Source organism: Thermobia domestica, chromosome 7, assembly GCF_964235325.1.
Source record: "Thermobia domestica chromosome 7, izTheDome1.hap1.1, whole genome shotgun sequence".
NCBI classification, from domain to species: domain Eukaryota; kingdom Metazoa; phylum Arthropoda; class Insecta; order Zygentoma; family Lepismatidae; genus Thermobia; species Thermobia domestica.
In genome coordinates this window covers 17,054,255-17,070,800 of record NC_137460.1, presented here as the reverse complement: position 1 = coordinate 17,070,800, position 16,546 = coordinate 17,054,255, and the positions used below count along the sequence as shown (strand labels likewise).

General features: G+C 35.7%; 1 protein-coding gene across 1 annotated transcript; it reads right to left on the bottom strand.

The window, feature by feature from the left end:
- Nucleotides 1-9,268: 9,268 nt before the first annotated feature.
- Nucleotides 9,269-11,234, bottom strand: LOC145688832 (uncharacterized). Its single transcript, XM_081763001.1, has 2 exons — nucleotides 11,098-11,234; nucleotides 9,269-10,507 (listed from the first exon to the last, which is right to left on the bottom strand). Exon 2 carries the CDS (start codon nucleotides 10,505-10,507, stop codon nucleotides 10,202-10,204), a length of 306 nt encoding a protein of 101 aa, XP_081619127.1. The 5' UTR covers nucleotides 11,098-11,234; the 3' UTR covers nucleotides 9,269-10,201.
- Between the last annotated feature and the right edge of the window lie 5,312 nt (nucleotides 11,235-16,546).

Sequence of the window (16,546 nt, the reverse complement as noted above, 5' to 3'; positions counted from 1 at the left end):
AGCACATGGTCTTCATTCCCTAGTAGGTTGTGTATGCAACTCAAAAGTTGCATTTAATTTGTGATAATTAGCATAGTAATCAATGCTTTTACAGTTTACGGAAATAAACTTTTGAAACTGTACTCAAAATCTGAGATATAGGTATTCTCTCGTAAGTATATGTTAACGTACACGCTGGGGGATACGCTCCTAGTGAGCAGAGATGTTAATGAAGGTGATTTTTAGGTGAATAAGCGAATAATTCAAGATTTGTTTCAGCATTTGTTAATATGACTGGTTCTCCGTGTCATTGTCCGTGTCTGTATAAGCATTTCAACTGGAGCGGGTTTTTTTAAAGTTAACCCTTCATTTTTCCATCTTTTCGCTGTACAGTTTGCTGTCCACGCAATTAATGTTGTCTGAAAAACTTCAGTGTAATGTTTTACTTTATTTGAATAACGTAGCCCATAGTGAATCAACTCATCTTCAACCTAACAGTAAAGTAATTTTTAAGTGTTGACTTTCTGTGCCCATTACGGAATCGATATTTGGAGAAAAAAAAGTCGTGATGAGCACAGATTTAGCGGGAAGTAGAATCACAAGCTCGAAATTTGAATTGAGAGATTTTAAATATTTGGCCTTCGATTTGACCTTGATGTGAGAAATCGGGACCAGCAACAATCCATTTCTTATTTGATAGCCTAATATCTAGATTTTCTTTAAAAAAAAAATGTCCGGTTTAACTGATAATTTTAGTGGTTTTCACAAGACTGAAGTAGGTTTCTTTTCGCAACCTGTATGTATTAATGCAAAGTGGAAGCTTTCAATATGAGTGGAAAAATTTACATATGCTTGTGATCATGGCTATCGCTCGAGCCGAATTATTAACTAAATAAACCTTAGAGAGCTACGGGGACAAGAGTGAGTACAACATTAAAACACGTTCAGAAAGGTTTAGTGGGGTGTGTATATGTCAGACAATATATATGTGCATATTTATTGTCGGTATATTTATTAAATTAATAAATCTCTTATTTATTACAGATGTCACACACACACACACACACACATATATATATATACACACACACACACACACACGAAAAAAAGAAAAAGAGAACGCAATTCTTACATTATATGAAATTTGGAAAATACAGTATTATTTCTGAACAAAGAGCATAAGAAAATGGGAAGTCAATGAAATTCTTAGAAATGCTAAGAAGGATTATTTATTATTGTTCTAAGAGGAATGCGAAAACTAACAAATTTATTACGGGGCGAGCTTGAGCCCGATAGCACCCTATACGCAACTGAAGACAACTCTGGTATCTGATCCCCTGATCCTCCACAGCATTGTTTTTGAACTTCATAAATATTTTGAACATCGGTTATATATATATATATATATATATATATATATATATATATATATATATATATATATGTACCCGTCCCCCCAATGTTGAAGACAGATTTGCGCCGATGGGGGGGGGAACAATGAAAAATATATCATATTCAGACGTTTTCTATCAACCGCTTGATGAAAGCCCTTCACCCACAGAATCTCGGTCCGCTCCATCCGCTCCGCTGCGAAATTCTCGACCTAAATCAAATTTGTCTAAAACAAATTCAAGTTCAAAATTTGTGAACTTCACTGCAAGTTTGCGCACCACATTGACCTTTCCTTGTCATATCAGTGCTGCGATAGTGTTGGTTGAAGCTTCAGTGCTCTATTAAACACAAGTTTGAAAGTGGCGTTTTCTATCGAATAAGAAGGCTGTTCCTAATATTGAACTAACGGTACGACGAAGTTTACGACAGAAATTCTTACTCTTCTTTGTTAATTTTTCCTAAACTGGATTATATTGGGGGTCGAGGACCCCATCTTTAAATATTGGGGGGGCCAAAAGTGTCATGTCCAACAAAGTCGGCGCTTATGGTAGTAGGTAATTGTAGTAATAGGTAGTTGTAGTAGTAGTAGTAGTAGTAGTTGGTAATTGTAGTAGTATGTAATTGTAGCAGTAGGTAGTAGCAGTAGTAATAGGTAGTAGTAGTAGTAGTAGGTAGAAGTAGTAGTAGTAGTAGTAGTAGTATAATGTAGTAGAAATAGGTAATAATATTCCAAAATATTTTTAAGAAACCAGATCTCCCCGTACGAAGTCGGGCACTGGGATAAACTGCATGTAACGTAAGACCAACTACAGGGTGGGCTATAATGTTTCAAACGAAAATCGGCAAGTGCACCACGAAAAACGTTACCCCCACCCCTATCTCCGAAAGGAAGGGGAATAGACTCTACGTTTACACAAGCATTTTTGCTTAGCATGACCTTCCTGATCCCCCCTCCCCATCGCATCCCAAAATCTTTGCATTTCCTCACCGGACACCGTGCATACATTATAATATACTTATTGGAAATATCAGTATAATATTTCCAATAAGGGTGGTGTTCGTATCAGAAGTGATATTCGAAAAATCTGCACAGAAATTTTCTAGGATTTCTGGCATGAGGATCTCTAATAGTGGATTATCACCTGTTCTCACTTTGTGTGGTGTAGGATACATTAAAGAGACTGTTTATGTTGTTCCACTTCGAACTACCGGGGATGAAATGGGGAATCAGTATTTTGCATATCGATAATACTCGGGAAGAAGAAGAAGACTAGATCCACAGATTCTACTCTATAGCGTCTCACGGTGCCCCCTACATTATCTATCTTCTTGCGTAAACCGAATTTGAAAATTGTTCTTCGTTCCAAAGATATTTTGATTGTCAAATTAAATGTACATAAAACCCTGTATATAAAAAGTGTATACCTTTTTCTTTAACTTTATGAAAGTAATTTTTAATGTTGAAATTGTATTCAAACCGCATTCTATATGGTTATAACTTTTAACAAAGATTAAGAAAGCACCAATAGCTCAATACGCGCGAACTTGTACCTTTTCATACACACGCACAAATATATTCATTTTCACAAAATTTATATTTGGATTAAAATATTTTTTGTAAAAAAAGAGCAAAGCAACTTAATGGAGTCTGCGTTGCTACTTTTCGGGGTATTTATCATCTCCTGAACCTGGAAACTGAACGAAACTTTTCTGGCGGAAATTCACGCAATGCTGCTCTTTCAGCGCTAAACGAACTTATTGCTACGTGCTTTGAATGGGACGCAGACAAGGTTGGACGACGATAAGGCTGGACACTTAATTTTGGTCGCTCCCGACAAGGTTGGACGACGACATGCTTGGACAACGACAAGCTTGGACACTTCTCAATGTATCCTCTTAAGCCAGACTCGAACGAAGTCCTGAGGTGTCCAAGCTTGTCGTTGTCGATCCCGACAAGCCTGGATACATCTCATTTTGGATCGTTGACGACAAGGTTGGACGACGACAAGCCTGGACACATTCCTGGGGTGTCCAAGCTTGTCGTGGTCGATCCCGACAAACCTGGACAGATCTAATTTTGGGTCGCTGACGACAAGGTTGGCCAACGACAAGCCTGGACACATTCCATTGGGCCGATTTGGTGCATTCAAAGAACGTAGATCTGACAAATACAACTGTTTATTCACTTTACGGGTGTACAAGGGCAGTTAGTGTTATCAATGTACAAGGGCAACTGTTCTCTCTGATTATACTGCAGTGTTATTTTTATACCACCGTGATATTCATAAAAATCGTAAGAAGTACCACAGACATGAGAGTACAAACCTATCCAAGCCATCAGGCTTTGGGGCCGCTACGTTTCGACGACACCGTTTCGGCGCCAGCTCAGTTCGGCGAAAAGTTTATGTACAAGGGCACACATCCCATTTAAATATTAAACGAAAATTTTGTAAATAATAATAATCTCTTTTAATAAAAGATAAATAAATTTGAAATAATTCGAAAATCCTCTAGTAGAGGGCAGTAGCTGACTGGCGAGAATCAGCCAATAGCGATATAGATGCGAGCCATGCAATTCTATATTGAAGGGCATGTATGTATGAACTGGAAACGCCTTAACTGGTAGAGTTTGTTGGAACAGACATTTCAAATTGGGTCGTTGACGACAAGCCTGGACACATTCCTGCGATGTCCAGGTTTGTCGTAGTCGATCCCGACAAGCCTGGACACATCTCATTTTGGGTCGTTGACAAGGTTGGACGATGACATGCCTGGACACATTCCTGGGGTGTCCAAGCTTGTCGTGGTCGATTCCGACAAGCCTGGACACAACTCATATTGGGTCGCTGACGACAAGGTTGGACAACGACAAGCGTGAACACAAAAAGTGTCCAGGCTTGTCGTTGTCCAACCTTGTCGTCGTCCAACCTTGGCGCGGTCCCCTTTGAATGCACCAAATCGGCCCATTGGAATGAATCCAGGCTTGTCGTTGGCCAACCTTGTCGTCAGCGACCCAAAATTAGATGTGTCCAGGTTTGTCGGAGCCGACTACGACAAGCTTGGACACCTCAAGAAATTCGTTCGAGTCTGGCGCAAGAGGATAAATTGAAAAGTGTCCCAGCTTGTCGTTGTCTAAGCTTGTCGTCGTCCAACCTTGTCGTTGTCCAACCTTGTCGGGAGCGACCAAAATTAAGTGTCCAGGCTTGTCGTTGTGCAACCTTGTCTGCGTCCCATTCTATTAACACCGAAAAATTTATAATATTAAATTGAGCCTAAATAAAGCCTGGTACTGACGAAAACATGAGTCTTAGGCAGAGTCGTTTTGAAGTCTGATTAACGGCATACTACGGATTTGACTTAAGGATGGTTTCCAATATTGTATTCAGAGTCTTTGATTACAACGTAGTATTTGGCGAAGTTAGTCAGATTTGAGAAAATAATCTAGAGCAGAAACTTATCTTGTACCCACGCTTTAGCGTGCGACACAGCGTTTCGTATTTCATGTATTTTCATTTTTAAAAACTACGCATGCGCTGATCTACTTTTCCGTAGCTGCCACATCTATTTTTCTCACCCGATGCATTGGGCTTATATAAGTTAATCATACGCAAATTATAATTTTAGTGGTACTCAAAATCTACTCTGAAAAACAAAAAGTGCACCTTTTTAATTAATACTAGTATGACACTAACTAGTCTGAGACTAAATATCGATTAACGAATTCTCTCTAAATACCGGCCTATATTTTTATTTTAGGGGACCTTGTAACTATACGGTCTAGTTGATCAATTATTAATGAAGAAATTTTTAATTTTTTAAATGAACCTCGTATAAAAGCGCTCTCAAGAATATTCCTCTCAGCCAACAAACGAATATGCTTATGTGTGTGTGTGCGTCGCGTCTGCGACGGAGATCTTGGTGCTCTTCTCGTCTCCCCAAATAAGGTGCTAAAATTCAGCTCAGGAAGCAAACGTCGTCTCTAAAAATTCCTGCCTATGGGTTGTCATACCTAGTGATGGGTAAATTCCCGGGAATATATTTTTCGGGAATACTCCCGGGAAGATTCCCAGAATGGGAATTTATCCGGGAATTTATGTACAATCAGATAGGAAATTGCATTTTATTACTATATTATGATATGAAAGTTGAATTAATTTTTATATCACAGCGTATTATTACTGGTCCCCACAGGACTCTTTATAATGTATATTCTGAACGGTACTATGTTACTTTATTAACGCTTTATTATATTTAGAAAGTACGCATAAATGTATATTTATTTACAATATGTTCTATCAATTAAATATGTGTGAAAAAAATACATAGTAAGACCTAATACTTTTAAACCACTAAACAGTTTAAATTTATATGTAAGTGGATTTGTTGAACTTGACTCTATTACTGATATTATAAACAGATTAAATTTATAAATGTTATAAACCAATTAGATTGGGGAAATGCTAGAAGATACATGTCTCACAAATTTATCAACATTTGCGCATACAGATTTATGTTTACAAAATTTTCAAAATACTTACTTATCTTTATACTTTACCACGTAACATTGCCATACACGACCTTTCATTCTACCCATTTCTCGAATTTCCATACGTTAATTCACATGTAAAAGAAGTCCGAGTACCTCTTCAGAAATTCGAGTGAGAGAGAGGAGACAGACCGACGTCTATTACTAATGCTGGTTCAGGGTTTATTAATAGTACTTCATCTCTATTTTTACATAATTCTAAATTACTTTACAAAATGGCTCCTTTTCATTATTTGTAAGTTAGTACTTTGCTAATTTTGGCTGTTCTTTAGCATACGGGCCCAGCTTTTGCCCCTACGTTTTTGCGATATTCTATTCCGATGCGGTTGTTTTATGGTTTCATACGTTAAATTACGTTACCAACATTAAATTCAGACAGCATTGCAGAGCGAGCGTTAGCGAATGAAGGCGAGTTAGAGCCCCGCATGGCACGTTGTTTTATGTCTTCGTTACCAACAATTCACTTTCTTTTCTCACATAAATCACTTGCACTTACCTTTCCGTTTTGTATAGATCCTCTACTGCCCTAAAAAAAATGTGTTCGATACTTTCTTGACTACCGGTACTTGAACATCGCTATCAACTCATTTCTTCCGTAAATCATCCTACTTTTTGCTAGTTTTGGCCCCAATACTAAACAATTACCTTACTTTTTAGTGCAAATGGAAATGGAACTTAAAAGCACATATTATTAGTTATATAAAGTACCGTCAAATCATTTTAAATTTTTTAACCCCCAAAATCTTTAAAACCTAGAAGTAAATCATAATATATTAAAATAAAGTAATTAGTCATATGGTTCTTATAATTTGGAACATAAAGTAGAGAAATGGAAATAAATTCCTTCCCGGGAATTTATAGGCCAGGGAAAAACCCGGCATTATTCCCATTTTAAAATCCTTCCCACCGGAAATATTCCCACTGCCCATCACTAGTCATACCTATTTTTATCTTTGACATCACCAGGCTGCATCGAAAAAATGAAATGGTTGAGTTTTACGTCCCACGCTTATGCCTGTTAGGCTAAAGTAAACGGTGATGATGAGTAATGAATGAAATAGTAGAATGAAGAAAGTGGGAGGAAACGGGAGAACCTCGAGAAAATCCACGCACACGGTGTTTGTCCACCATAATATTCAGTTGGCGGGGGCTGGGATCGAACCCGGGACCCCTAGCACCAGAGGTGAACGCTCTACCACTGAGCCATCGCGGCCCCTAGGCTGCATCGAGAGCCGATTTCCTGCGTAGGAACGCGAGGAGAAAAACTAGTTAGTATGACAAGTGTGCCCGGTGAAACATCAACGAATTATTATGGAAGCTGGGTTGGAGCGAGTAATCATATAACATTTTGTTGAACATACCACATTAATACGTTAATAGTACACTAATAACAACAAATGTAGTCTAGAGATGAAAACTCGAAATTCCAAATCATTTACACATGATTGTTAACTTTAAAATCGTCTTGATAATGAGAAGTAGCAGAGCAGTGAAAGGCAACCTGTTCATCGCAAAGGAGATAGAATGAAAACAAGGGAATTCACCCGCAAACTTCAGGACGTGCCCCCTGGAATCACCAAAAATGATTTTCCTTCAGCGCCAAAGTGAGTGAACAGTGACAGTGAAATTGTGGAAACCAACGATGTAACGAAACATAACCGGTAACCCGCGACAACCGCGTCATCCGCGCTTACAGCAATAATTAATAGGCCAAGTATTACATTTTATTAATATATTCAGTTATCCAAATCTAAGTGCCAAAATGTAAAGTAATATGTGTTTGTGCTGTTTTAGTGTTGTTAATTAAAGTGAAATCTTGCGTATCCTTTACCAAAATAATTATCATGGTATAAATTTACATTTGTTAGTTTTAAGAAATAATCTAATTTATTTTTTGTCAGCACAAATAACCAGTGCCTATGCAACGTAATAATTTTCACATTATTAAATTGCATTTGCACTGAGAATGCAATTAGAATCAGCTTTTGTGTCGATTTCCCAGAACGTTCTTACCCGAACTCTGAACCGTGTTGTCCTGCGGCAATATGGTCGGCTTTGGTGGACGATCCAAGTTGTTATTAATAAAGTCTAAAGGAGACACTCAAAAGATACAGGATCGAATCCCAGATCGTAGTAAATGCCCAAGCCCTCCGAGGGAACTGCAGGACGCGAACCACATATAGATGTATTCCCGAAATGGGACATACCAGAATCGAACAATGATACTGTAATATATGGCTTGTCCCGAACATGGACGTACCAGGATCGAACCCTGATACTGTAATAACCTAAGTGTTATTACAGCAGGCTATCGTAAGATTAATGCCCTTACGTAAACCGGTACTTAATGTCTGCACTCTTTTCAGAGAATCTATTGACATTGAAAAATTTATACGGTGAAATTGAAGTTTAAATAGAGCATGATATTTATGAAAACATGTTTTTATTTTAAGCGACGTAAATGTTATAACAATTATGCATAATTTGTAAGATTAGCGTTGTCTTTACGCAAACCATTACTGATATTCCTCACTATATTTTAACCAGAGATGTGCGTCTACGCGTAAAAAACGATAGTTACGTTTACGTGTCAACTATGTGTAGACAATGTAAACAACGTAGACTATGTAGAATATGTCAATAACACGTAATTTAATATGGCGTCGTGGACAATAAAGGAGCTTTCTTTTGTCGTTACCTTGCGAAATTGCGTACAAAATAAAATGCCTAGACCAGCGAATAGTAACTTTTGAATACTTAGTTTCGTTTTGATGAAGAAAAATGAAAAAAAATATTATGCATTTTGTAAAATATGCAAGAAAAAATTGCCAAATACAGCAGCTTCAAGACTGAAAGCCCACAGGTGAGAATTAGTTTTGCAAGTTTCATTATAAAAGCAGTGCTCGAAGTGGAAAATCTAAGGAAGTGGTATGTGCAGAGCAGAGTAAACATACATATTAGATAATTCCCTCTACTTTTTATATGTTAGTCGTTTCCCTAATCTTTCGCTGCACCGAAGCAAAACAACTGAATGAGGAAATATGAACAAACGAGCAACGAAATTCTTCCTTACATTTGATAGTGGTTGTCTACATAGTCTACACGGGAAGAGGTGTAATGTAGATTACGTATAGATTACAGTATACAATCGCGTAGACGTAATATTATAGTTTACGGCACATCACTGATTTTAACCCATTATCGGCCAAGGATCGAAATTATAACGATGGGTCGAAACCAATAGTAGTTTTGTAATACATCGTGCCTCATTTGAAGGGTGTGCCGCACAGTTTGGTGGGGAAAAAATGTTGCGTTTACGCAACGTTGGCTCTTCGTGTTGCCTTTCGTCTGAGCACTACTTCTGTAAGAATGTTCATTATATTTAGAAGTGTGAATCATATTAAAATTATTTCACATATGTTCAAATTCCAAATCATTTATTTCAAGTGTTGCCTACATTTATTTCACAATGATCATGGCTGTTATTATAAATCTTTAATAAATTGATAATAATTCTATAAAACTCTGATAAGCGAAATACATAATTTGTCTTCACTTTACCGTAACACTTTTTTGTCTTGTTCCGAGTTAGATTCTATAGAAACTCGAGCCCTGTAACTAACCTGAAATGTACAGAATAAACTGATGGGATTACATAAATCGTATATAGTTACTTTTCATGAAATTACATGAAGATGTTTGAATGAAGATGAACATTACATTTGCCTCAAAGATAAATTGTCTGAGAGTGACTAGCTCTACACCTTCTTCTTTTCTTCTGTGGGTGAGAAATTGCAACATGGCCAATATTGCCGTAGCGTACAGAAGAAGACAGATATACTGAAGATGGACGTCCTAGTTGTGCGTGAGTTTCTTCTAATTTCACTTCCTCGGCTCCTCTAGATTGAGACTGTGGTGCTTCAGATTCACGAAACACAACCGAATAACTACTGCAGACCTAAATTCTAATTGAGACATTTTCTCACTTACTAGATTATAAAATTTCCAAGCGTTAACAAATATACTATCAACAATGTCTTTGAATAAGGGCCACCACAATTTTTTCCCTCTTATTGCAATTCTGTAGTTTGGAACACCGTTATCGTGAAGATCGTTAGCATACTTCTCAGAAAATTTAATAATGCAATTAGTCAGTTTCTCATCAAAAATTAAATTGAAAAGGAGTCCATTTCTAAATACTCTGATTTCAAATCGTTAACTACTTTATCCTCTTTGTTCGAACTAGCATGTATGTATCTAGATTTTGTCTTCACCCAATGAGGTTCAAGGATTTTCTTTCTCTTTTTTTTTATGTGCCATTCTTTCACCAGCTGACGTTTCAGATACATTATCTGTTTCTGTATTATCAGACTTGTCTGTTGAAATGTGAAGTTCGAGTGCGCTGACTACATCGTTTGGTAAGTTCACATCATTGTTTATGAGCACCTCATCTTCATCAATTGCTTCCTCCTCTGTTAGAGCATCGACATCCGGTGGCACCAGAACAATATTTGCACTTTCCTCTCCAACATCTTCATCGAGGGCTTTGATTATTTTCCCAAGGGATAGAAACTTCTTCACCGTATACATCTAGAAATAAATATGATAAATACGTATTACATAAATAACTCACAAGAGTAACAAGTAAAAAAAGGTGCTAAAAAATTTAAATAATTTTAAAATGAACAGAAAAACAAGCAAATATAAAAATTGCTAGAAACAGTTCATTCAAGACATAATAAAGTGAATTTTAATTTCATGTTATCTGGAATGCTTCATAACTAAATTAATTCCTAAACTGAAACATGATCCTTACTTTTGTAAAAACATTTGTAATAGTCATACATCACGAACAGTAACATTGGAAGCTGAGTTTTTCATACTGTTCTGCATACCAACAAGTATTTACTTGTACTAAGTTTATTTCTCACTTGCACTTTTCAAGTATATTACATATTTATTTTCAAATAAAATGATGAAATCCAATTTTTTCACTGAAATATACTTTATTATCCGTATTCTAATTTGCGTTAAAAATTAGAAACACTGAACAATACCCTAAACAATGTTATAAGATAAGAATCAATGAAAATATATTTATGTACTTTTCTTGTATATAATACCGAGTATCTTGTTGATTACTTTCGATTCTAAAAGCCAATAAACATATATTTACTTACCTTACAATGTGAGCAAATTTTGAAACTAGCAAAATCTCAACGTATATGGCATCAGATCGCATGTCATTTCCTGTGTTCTGAACGATCCTATGAGATTTCGCTTGTTTAGAGCACGCTCTATTTCGGAAAGAAAATTCGTAAGATTTCGATTTAAGCGACATCAGGGGAGAGAAAGTGCAAACAAAACAAGTGAAAACACAACTGATGAGGTATCTTCTGATCGTGCAGGTTTACTTTAGGCATACCACTCGAAATAATTGTTGAAAAATTATAATTTGTCACTGTTTCCTAAATGATTTGCGTTGACCGACATGAAAATATTTTACATAGCATAGATAAAATCCCTCAAGGGGACCATCAAAAGCAATTGTTGATAAACTACAATTCTTTTACAATTTGCGTACAAATACTGGGTCCAGATATATAGTATAAAAACTATAGTGCAAAAAACGCAATCCAAGTTGTGCTAGGTGGTTTCTAGAAAGTCAGAGCAGGGCGAAGCGGATGCTCGAGTGTCAGCGAGGGGGTGCGAGCAAAGGAAACAGGCGCGTTAGTGAATGTAGTGAAAACGAGTGGGTTTTGGCAATGATACGAGTTTGAATAGCACTTGTCATGGTATCGTGGTAGTAGCGCTCCACTTGTAAAAATAAATTATAGCTTTTCTAAACTATGCAGAAATACACCGGTGGTGGAAAATAGTATCACCGGTCATCTTTCATATGCACTCACTTAGGTGAATGTTTCGCAGAAGGGATCCACAAGTAAGCAGAACATACAAAATTTACAGGAGAAATGGAAGATGCAAGTACTTATACCTAACACAACCTAACCAAATCTAACCTAATTAAATTAACTTACTTAAACTAACCTAATATTAATAGAAGTAATCGAAATTCTATCACTTTTGGAAAATTGTGTTGGATTTATATACTAATATACGGTACTCTAACGTAACATAACCGTAACTAACCTAAACCAACCTAAACTAAACTAATGTGAATAGAAACTACCGAAATTGTAACATTCCTTAGAAAAAATAGCTGGACCCTTTCTGCTAAACATTGTCTCTAACCTATTTTATCCGTCGTTAAAACATTTATAATGACAATTATAAATTACAATGACAATTTTACAATGTCATTATTATAATGACAATTTTACAGTAGTAACCCTACAATTGTAAACATAAATTACAGCTGTATTACTTTGTATTTAATTATGTTGTTTGCAGAAATTTGAACCTTATAAATATGTCTTTTCATGCAAAGTATTAAATTGTAATTCTTCAACTTTGTACTTTTATTAAATAGAACTATTTCACAATGTTGATACGTCATTCGGTCAGACAGGAAAACTTTCACGTGTATGGCACAAAAAAGGGTAGGATTTCCTATAAGATATGTCATAACATTTTTCCGAAGATAAATCTTAAGATATTTCCTAGGATTGATCTCGTAGTGTATAGCACGCCTTAGTCGTCCCGGAGCATGATAAATCTAAGTGCTTTGCGCATTTGTACCAGGTCAGACCAAACTGTAAAGACAACGCGAAGGGCCAACGTTGCGTAAACGCAACATTAAATTTAAAACAAAGCACTGATTTAACATATAAAGTCCAACTATATCTCTTTATAGCACTTTACAAAGCATAAAAAGGGATTACTAAATAACGTATTTTGTGTGCTTGAAATTATTTGTAAATATTTTTAACAATTATTCAAAATTACATCTCTCTTTTACCTTAAAAATCCAATTTTTGGTGCAACACTGACATAGGAACAACAACAGTTTGAAACGAACTAATCTATTTTTCGATCAGATTAGATCCATTTTGAAAGAATGAGAAGTATTTGCTACTAATTAAATAATTTTATTACAGTACAAAAAATATCTTAAAATAATGTTGCGTTTACGCAACGTTGGTTGAAAATGGGTTAAAGTATATTCTATTCACACTGAAAAATTTATACGGTTAATTAAGTGTAAATAGAGCATAGTATTAATGAAAACATGTTTTTATTTTAGGCGACATAAATGTCATTATAACTGTTGTGCAGATTATCGCGAATTAGCCTTGCCTTGATGTAAACCAGGGGGCGCGGTGGCTCAGTGGTAGAGCGTTCACCTCTGGTACTTGGGGTCCCGGGTTCGATCCCAGCCCCCGCCAGGTGAACTTTGTGGTGGACAAACAACGTGCTCGTGGGTTTTCTCGGGGTTCTCCTGCTTCCTCCCACTTTCTTCATTCCACCATTTCACTCATCTCTCATCATCACCGTCTCCTTTAGCCTAACCGGCATTATCGTGGGACGTAAAACTCAAAGATTTCATTTCATTTTTCCTTGATGTAAACCATTACCCCCACTGTCATTGCGACATACTTCTATCGGTACCAAATAATTTACATTGTACTGGCACCTTGCGTCTAGCATACTCTCTTTGATCGACATGTTGATAAATAAATAAATAAATAAATAAACTTCTCGGAGTTCGACAGCGGCTGTGCCAGTGCGTGCTTCGTAGCTTGTGCTGCTCCAACAGTAAGGAGATTAAGTGGGCCCAGTGATACACCTACACTACACTTACACTTTCTGTTCCATTTACACTTACATACATTCCCTTCTTTTTATACTCTTTTCTATTTTCATTTTACACTTCCCACTTTCCTCTACTTTTTTGTCCTGTTCACCTTGTCTTTTCGCCCTCTTTCCCTGTCTGAACTCCTTTCCCGACTTTGACTTTGACTTTTTCCTGATTTTGATTTTTTTCCCGACTTGTGTCAATTCTTCCCGATTGTGTCCTGAATATTATTCTATTTTCTTTTTCAATCATAAATCCTCTGTTTGAGGTACATATTTGACCAATTTGCAAAAGTAGCACATATGACTAGAAAGCTGGTGCACCTACCTATTTGACTGATAATAGTCTTCTGAAGAGAAGAAAACTTCTCCCGGGTCCTAGTATAGACGATAATCAAGTATCCAACAGAGATAAGAGGTAATAAATTCTTTCACGATTGAGTGATAATAATAATAATAATAATGCAATAATAATAATAATAATAATAATAATAATAATAATAATAATAATAACTACAATGCAAAACACAAAAACTAACTTATGCTAAGTAGCTGTTAAAGAGCACGGATACTATATAATTGAGCCAAACATTTGTGACTGAAATAGAAACCCTCGGCATCTTGTATGTGCGTGCGTAGGAAGAGGTATATCAGGAACTCTGCATTTGCCCATAAATGATGATAGTGGATGCATGATACAGATAAATTAACGCGAATGCTCACCATTTTCCTAGGCTGATATGTAGTTGCTGGAGGTCAGCTTTTTTTTTTTTTTTTTTTTTTTTTTTTTTTTAAGTAAGAAATACTTATTCCTTAATTTCAATTATTCTTCGGTAAGGTTAGACTCAAAACATCGTCAAGACATTTAAAAGAATATCTCATACATCGGTGGAAAAATTGGAGATTCCTCTTTACTTTGTTTTATAATATTTTGCATTGGCAGAATATGGCAATAATAGATATTGCATTACATATTGCATAAAACCACATAAAAACGATACATGCACAGAAAAAGGATCAATATATTTTTACCTACTTTACCGGTGTTTTTAAAAATGAATTGGACAAAAATCGAAGCTACTTATTTTATAAATTCCGGCTTTTGTGGTGGATTTTGTATAAAATTTTGCGTACCTTCCAAGGTTTACCGCACGGATCTTCTCTTTTGTACAACCAGTCGCTCACAAATAATTTTTATACATTGTAAAGAAATATTTTGCTGCTTGCGCTATTGTTGCACAGTATATAAAATTTACCGAAACCATTTTTGTGTGAAACACTTCCGCATCAAAAACATTATCACCGCCTTCTCTAAATTTCTGTTCCAAATTTGGGGTATGATATCATGAGTAGTGATGGGCAGTGGGTATATTACCGGTGGGAAGGAAAATAAAAAATGGGAATATTGCCGGGTTTTTTCCTTTGCATATAAATTCCCGGGAAAGAATTTGTTTGCATTTCTTCACTTGATCATCAAAATATAAGGACCATATGACTAATTACTTCATCTTCATTTATTATGATTTACATTTAGGTTTAAAATAATTTGGACGTTATAAAAATTAAAATTCGCGGATTGTACTTTATATAACTACTAATATAAATCTTTATGTTTCATTTCCATTTGCACTAAAATGTAGCAAGGTACTAATTTACAAATGATAAAAAGGAGCCAGTTTGTAATGTAATGTAAAAATTATGTAGAAATTTAGTTGAAATACTATTTATACACTCCGAACCACCTTTAGTATTAGGCGTCGAGCTGTCTCCTCTCTCTGACTCGAATTTCTGAAGAGGTACCCGGACTTCTCTTACAATGTGAATTAACGCATCAAATTTCGAGAAATAGGTAGGAACAAATGTCGTGTGGCAATCTTACGTGCAAAATTATAAAGATAAATCAGTATCTTGCAAATATTGTGAACATTAATATGTATGCGTAAACGTTGATAAAATTGTGATACATGTATCTTATGGCAGTTACCCAATCTAGTTTGTTTATAACATTTAAAATTTTAATCTGTTTATAATATCAGTAGTTGATTCAAGATTAGAAAAGTCACTTACATGTATATTTATACTGTTTAGCGGTGTAAAAGTATGTAGACATACTTTACCATTTTCACACATATTTACTTGGATAGAACGTATTGTAGGGAAATATACATTTATGCGTACTCTCTAAATATAATAAAATATTATTAAAGTAATGTAATACAGTTCAAAATATACATTTTAAAGAATCCTCTACAGACAACAGTAATAAAATGCTCGGATAAAAAAAAACGAATATAATAATCATAATATATTACTAGAATGCGATTTTGTTTGTGATTGTACATACATTTCCGGAAAATTTCTATTTTTGGGAATCTTCCCGGGAACATTCACGAAAAATATCTTCCCGGGAATTTACCCATCACTAATCATGAGTCATTTTGTCTCCATTTTTGTCCTAAGACAATATGCACATCCTAATCGGACGTGAACACAAATAGTACAGTAAGGAGCATTTGCGCATCATCTAGTAACTAAATTGCAGTCTATGGAATTAGGATATTATCCATGATTGCCAACACCGTACAACTATGAAGGAAAATATAAAATATATTGAATAATTTGATTTAAATGATGTCGTTTTACATGATCACAGTCTCCGTGTTTTCAGACATTCCGTATATATACGTGATTAGCTCTCACAGTGTAATAAGACTTTCGATTAACTCACTGTAGTAATAATGAACTCAGATTTTTCTTTGATACCGAAAGAATTACGGCGAAAACCCTGTTGACCCTAGCTGAGTCTTGTGGAAAAGTCCTTTAGAAATTTCGTAGTTTGAAGAGGTGGGACAAAAAATTCCTTTGACGGTGTAG

Coding starts and splice junctions, on each gene's coding strand:
- LOC145688832 (XM_081763001.1), bottom strand. CDS start 10,507: ATGTATACGGTGAAGAAGTTTCTATCCCTTGGGAAAATAATCAAAGCC.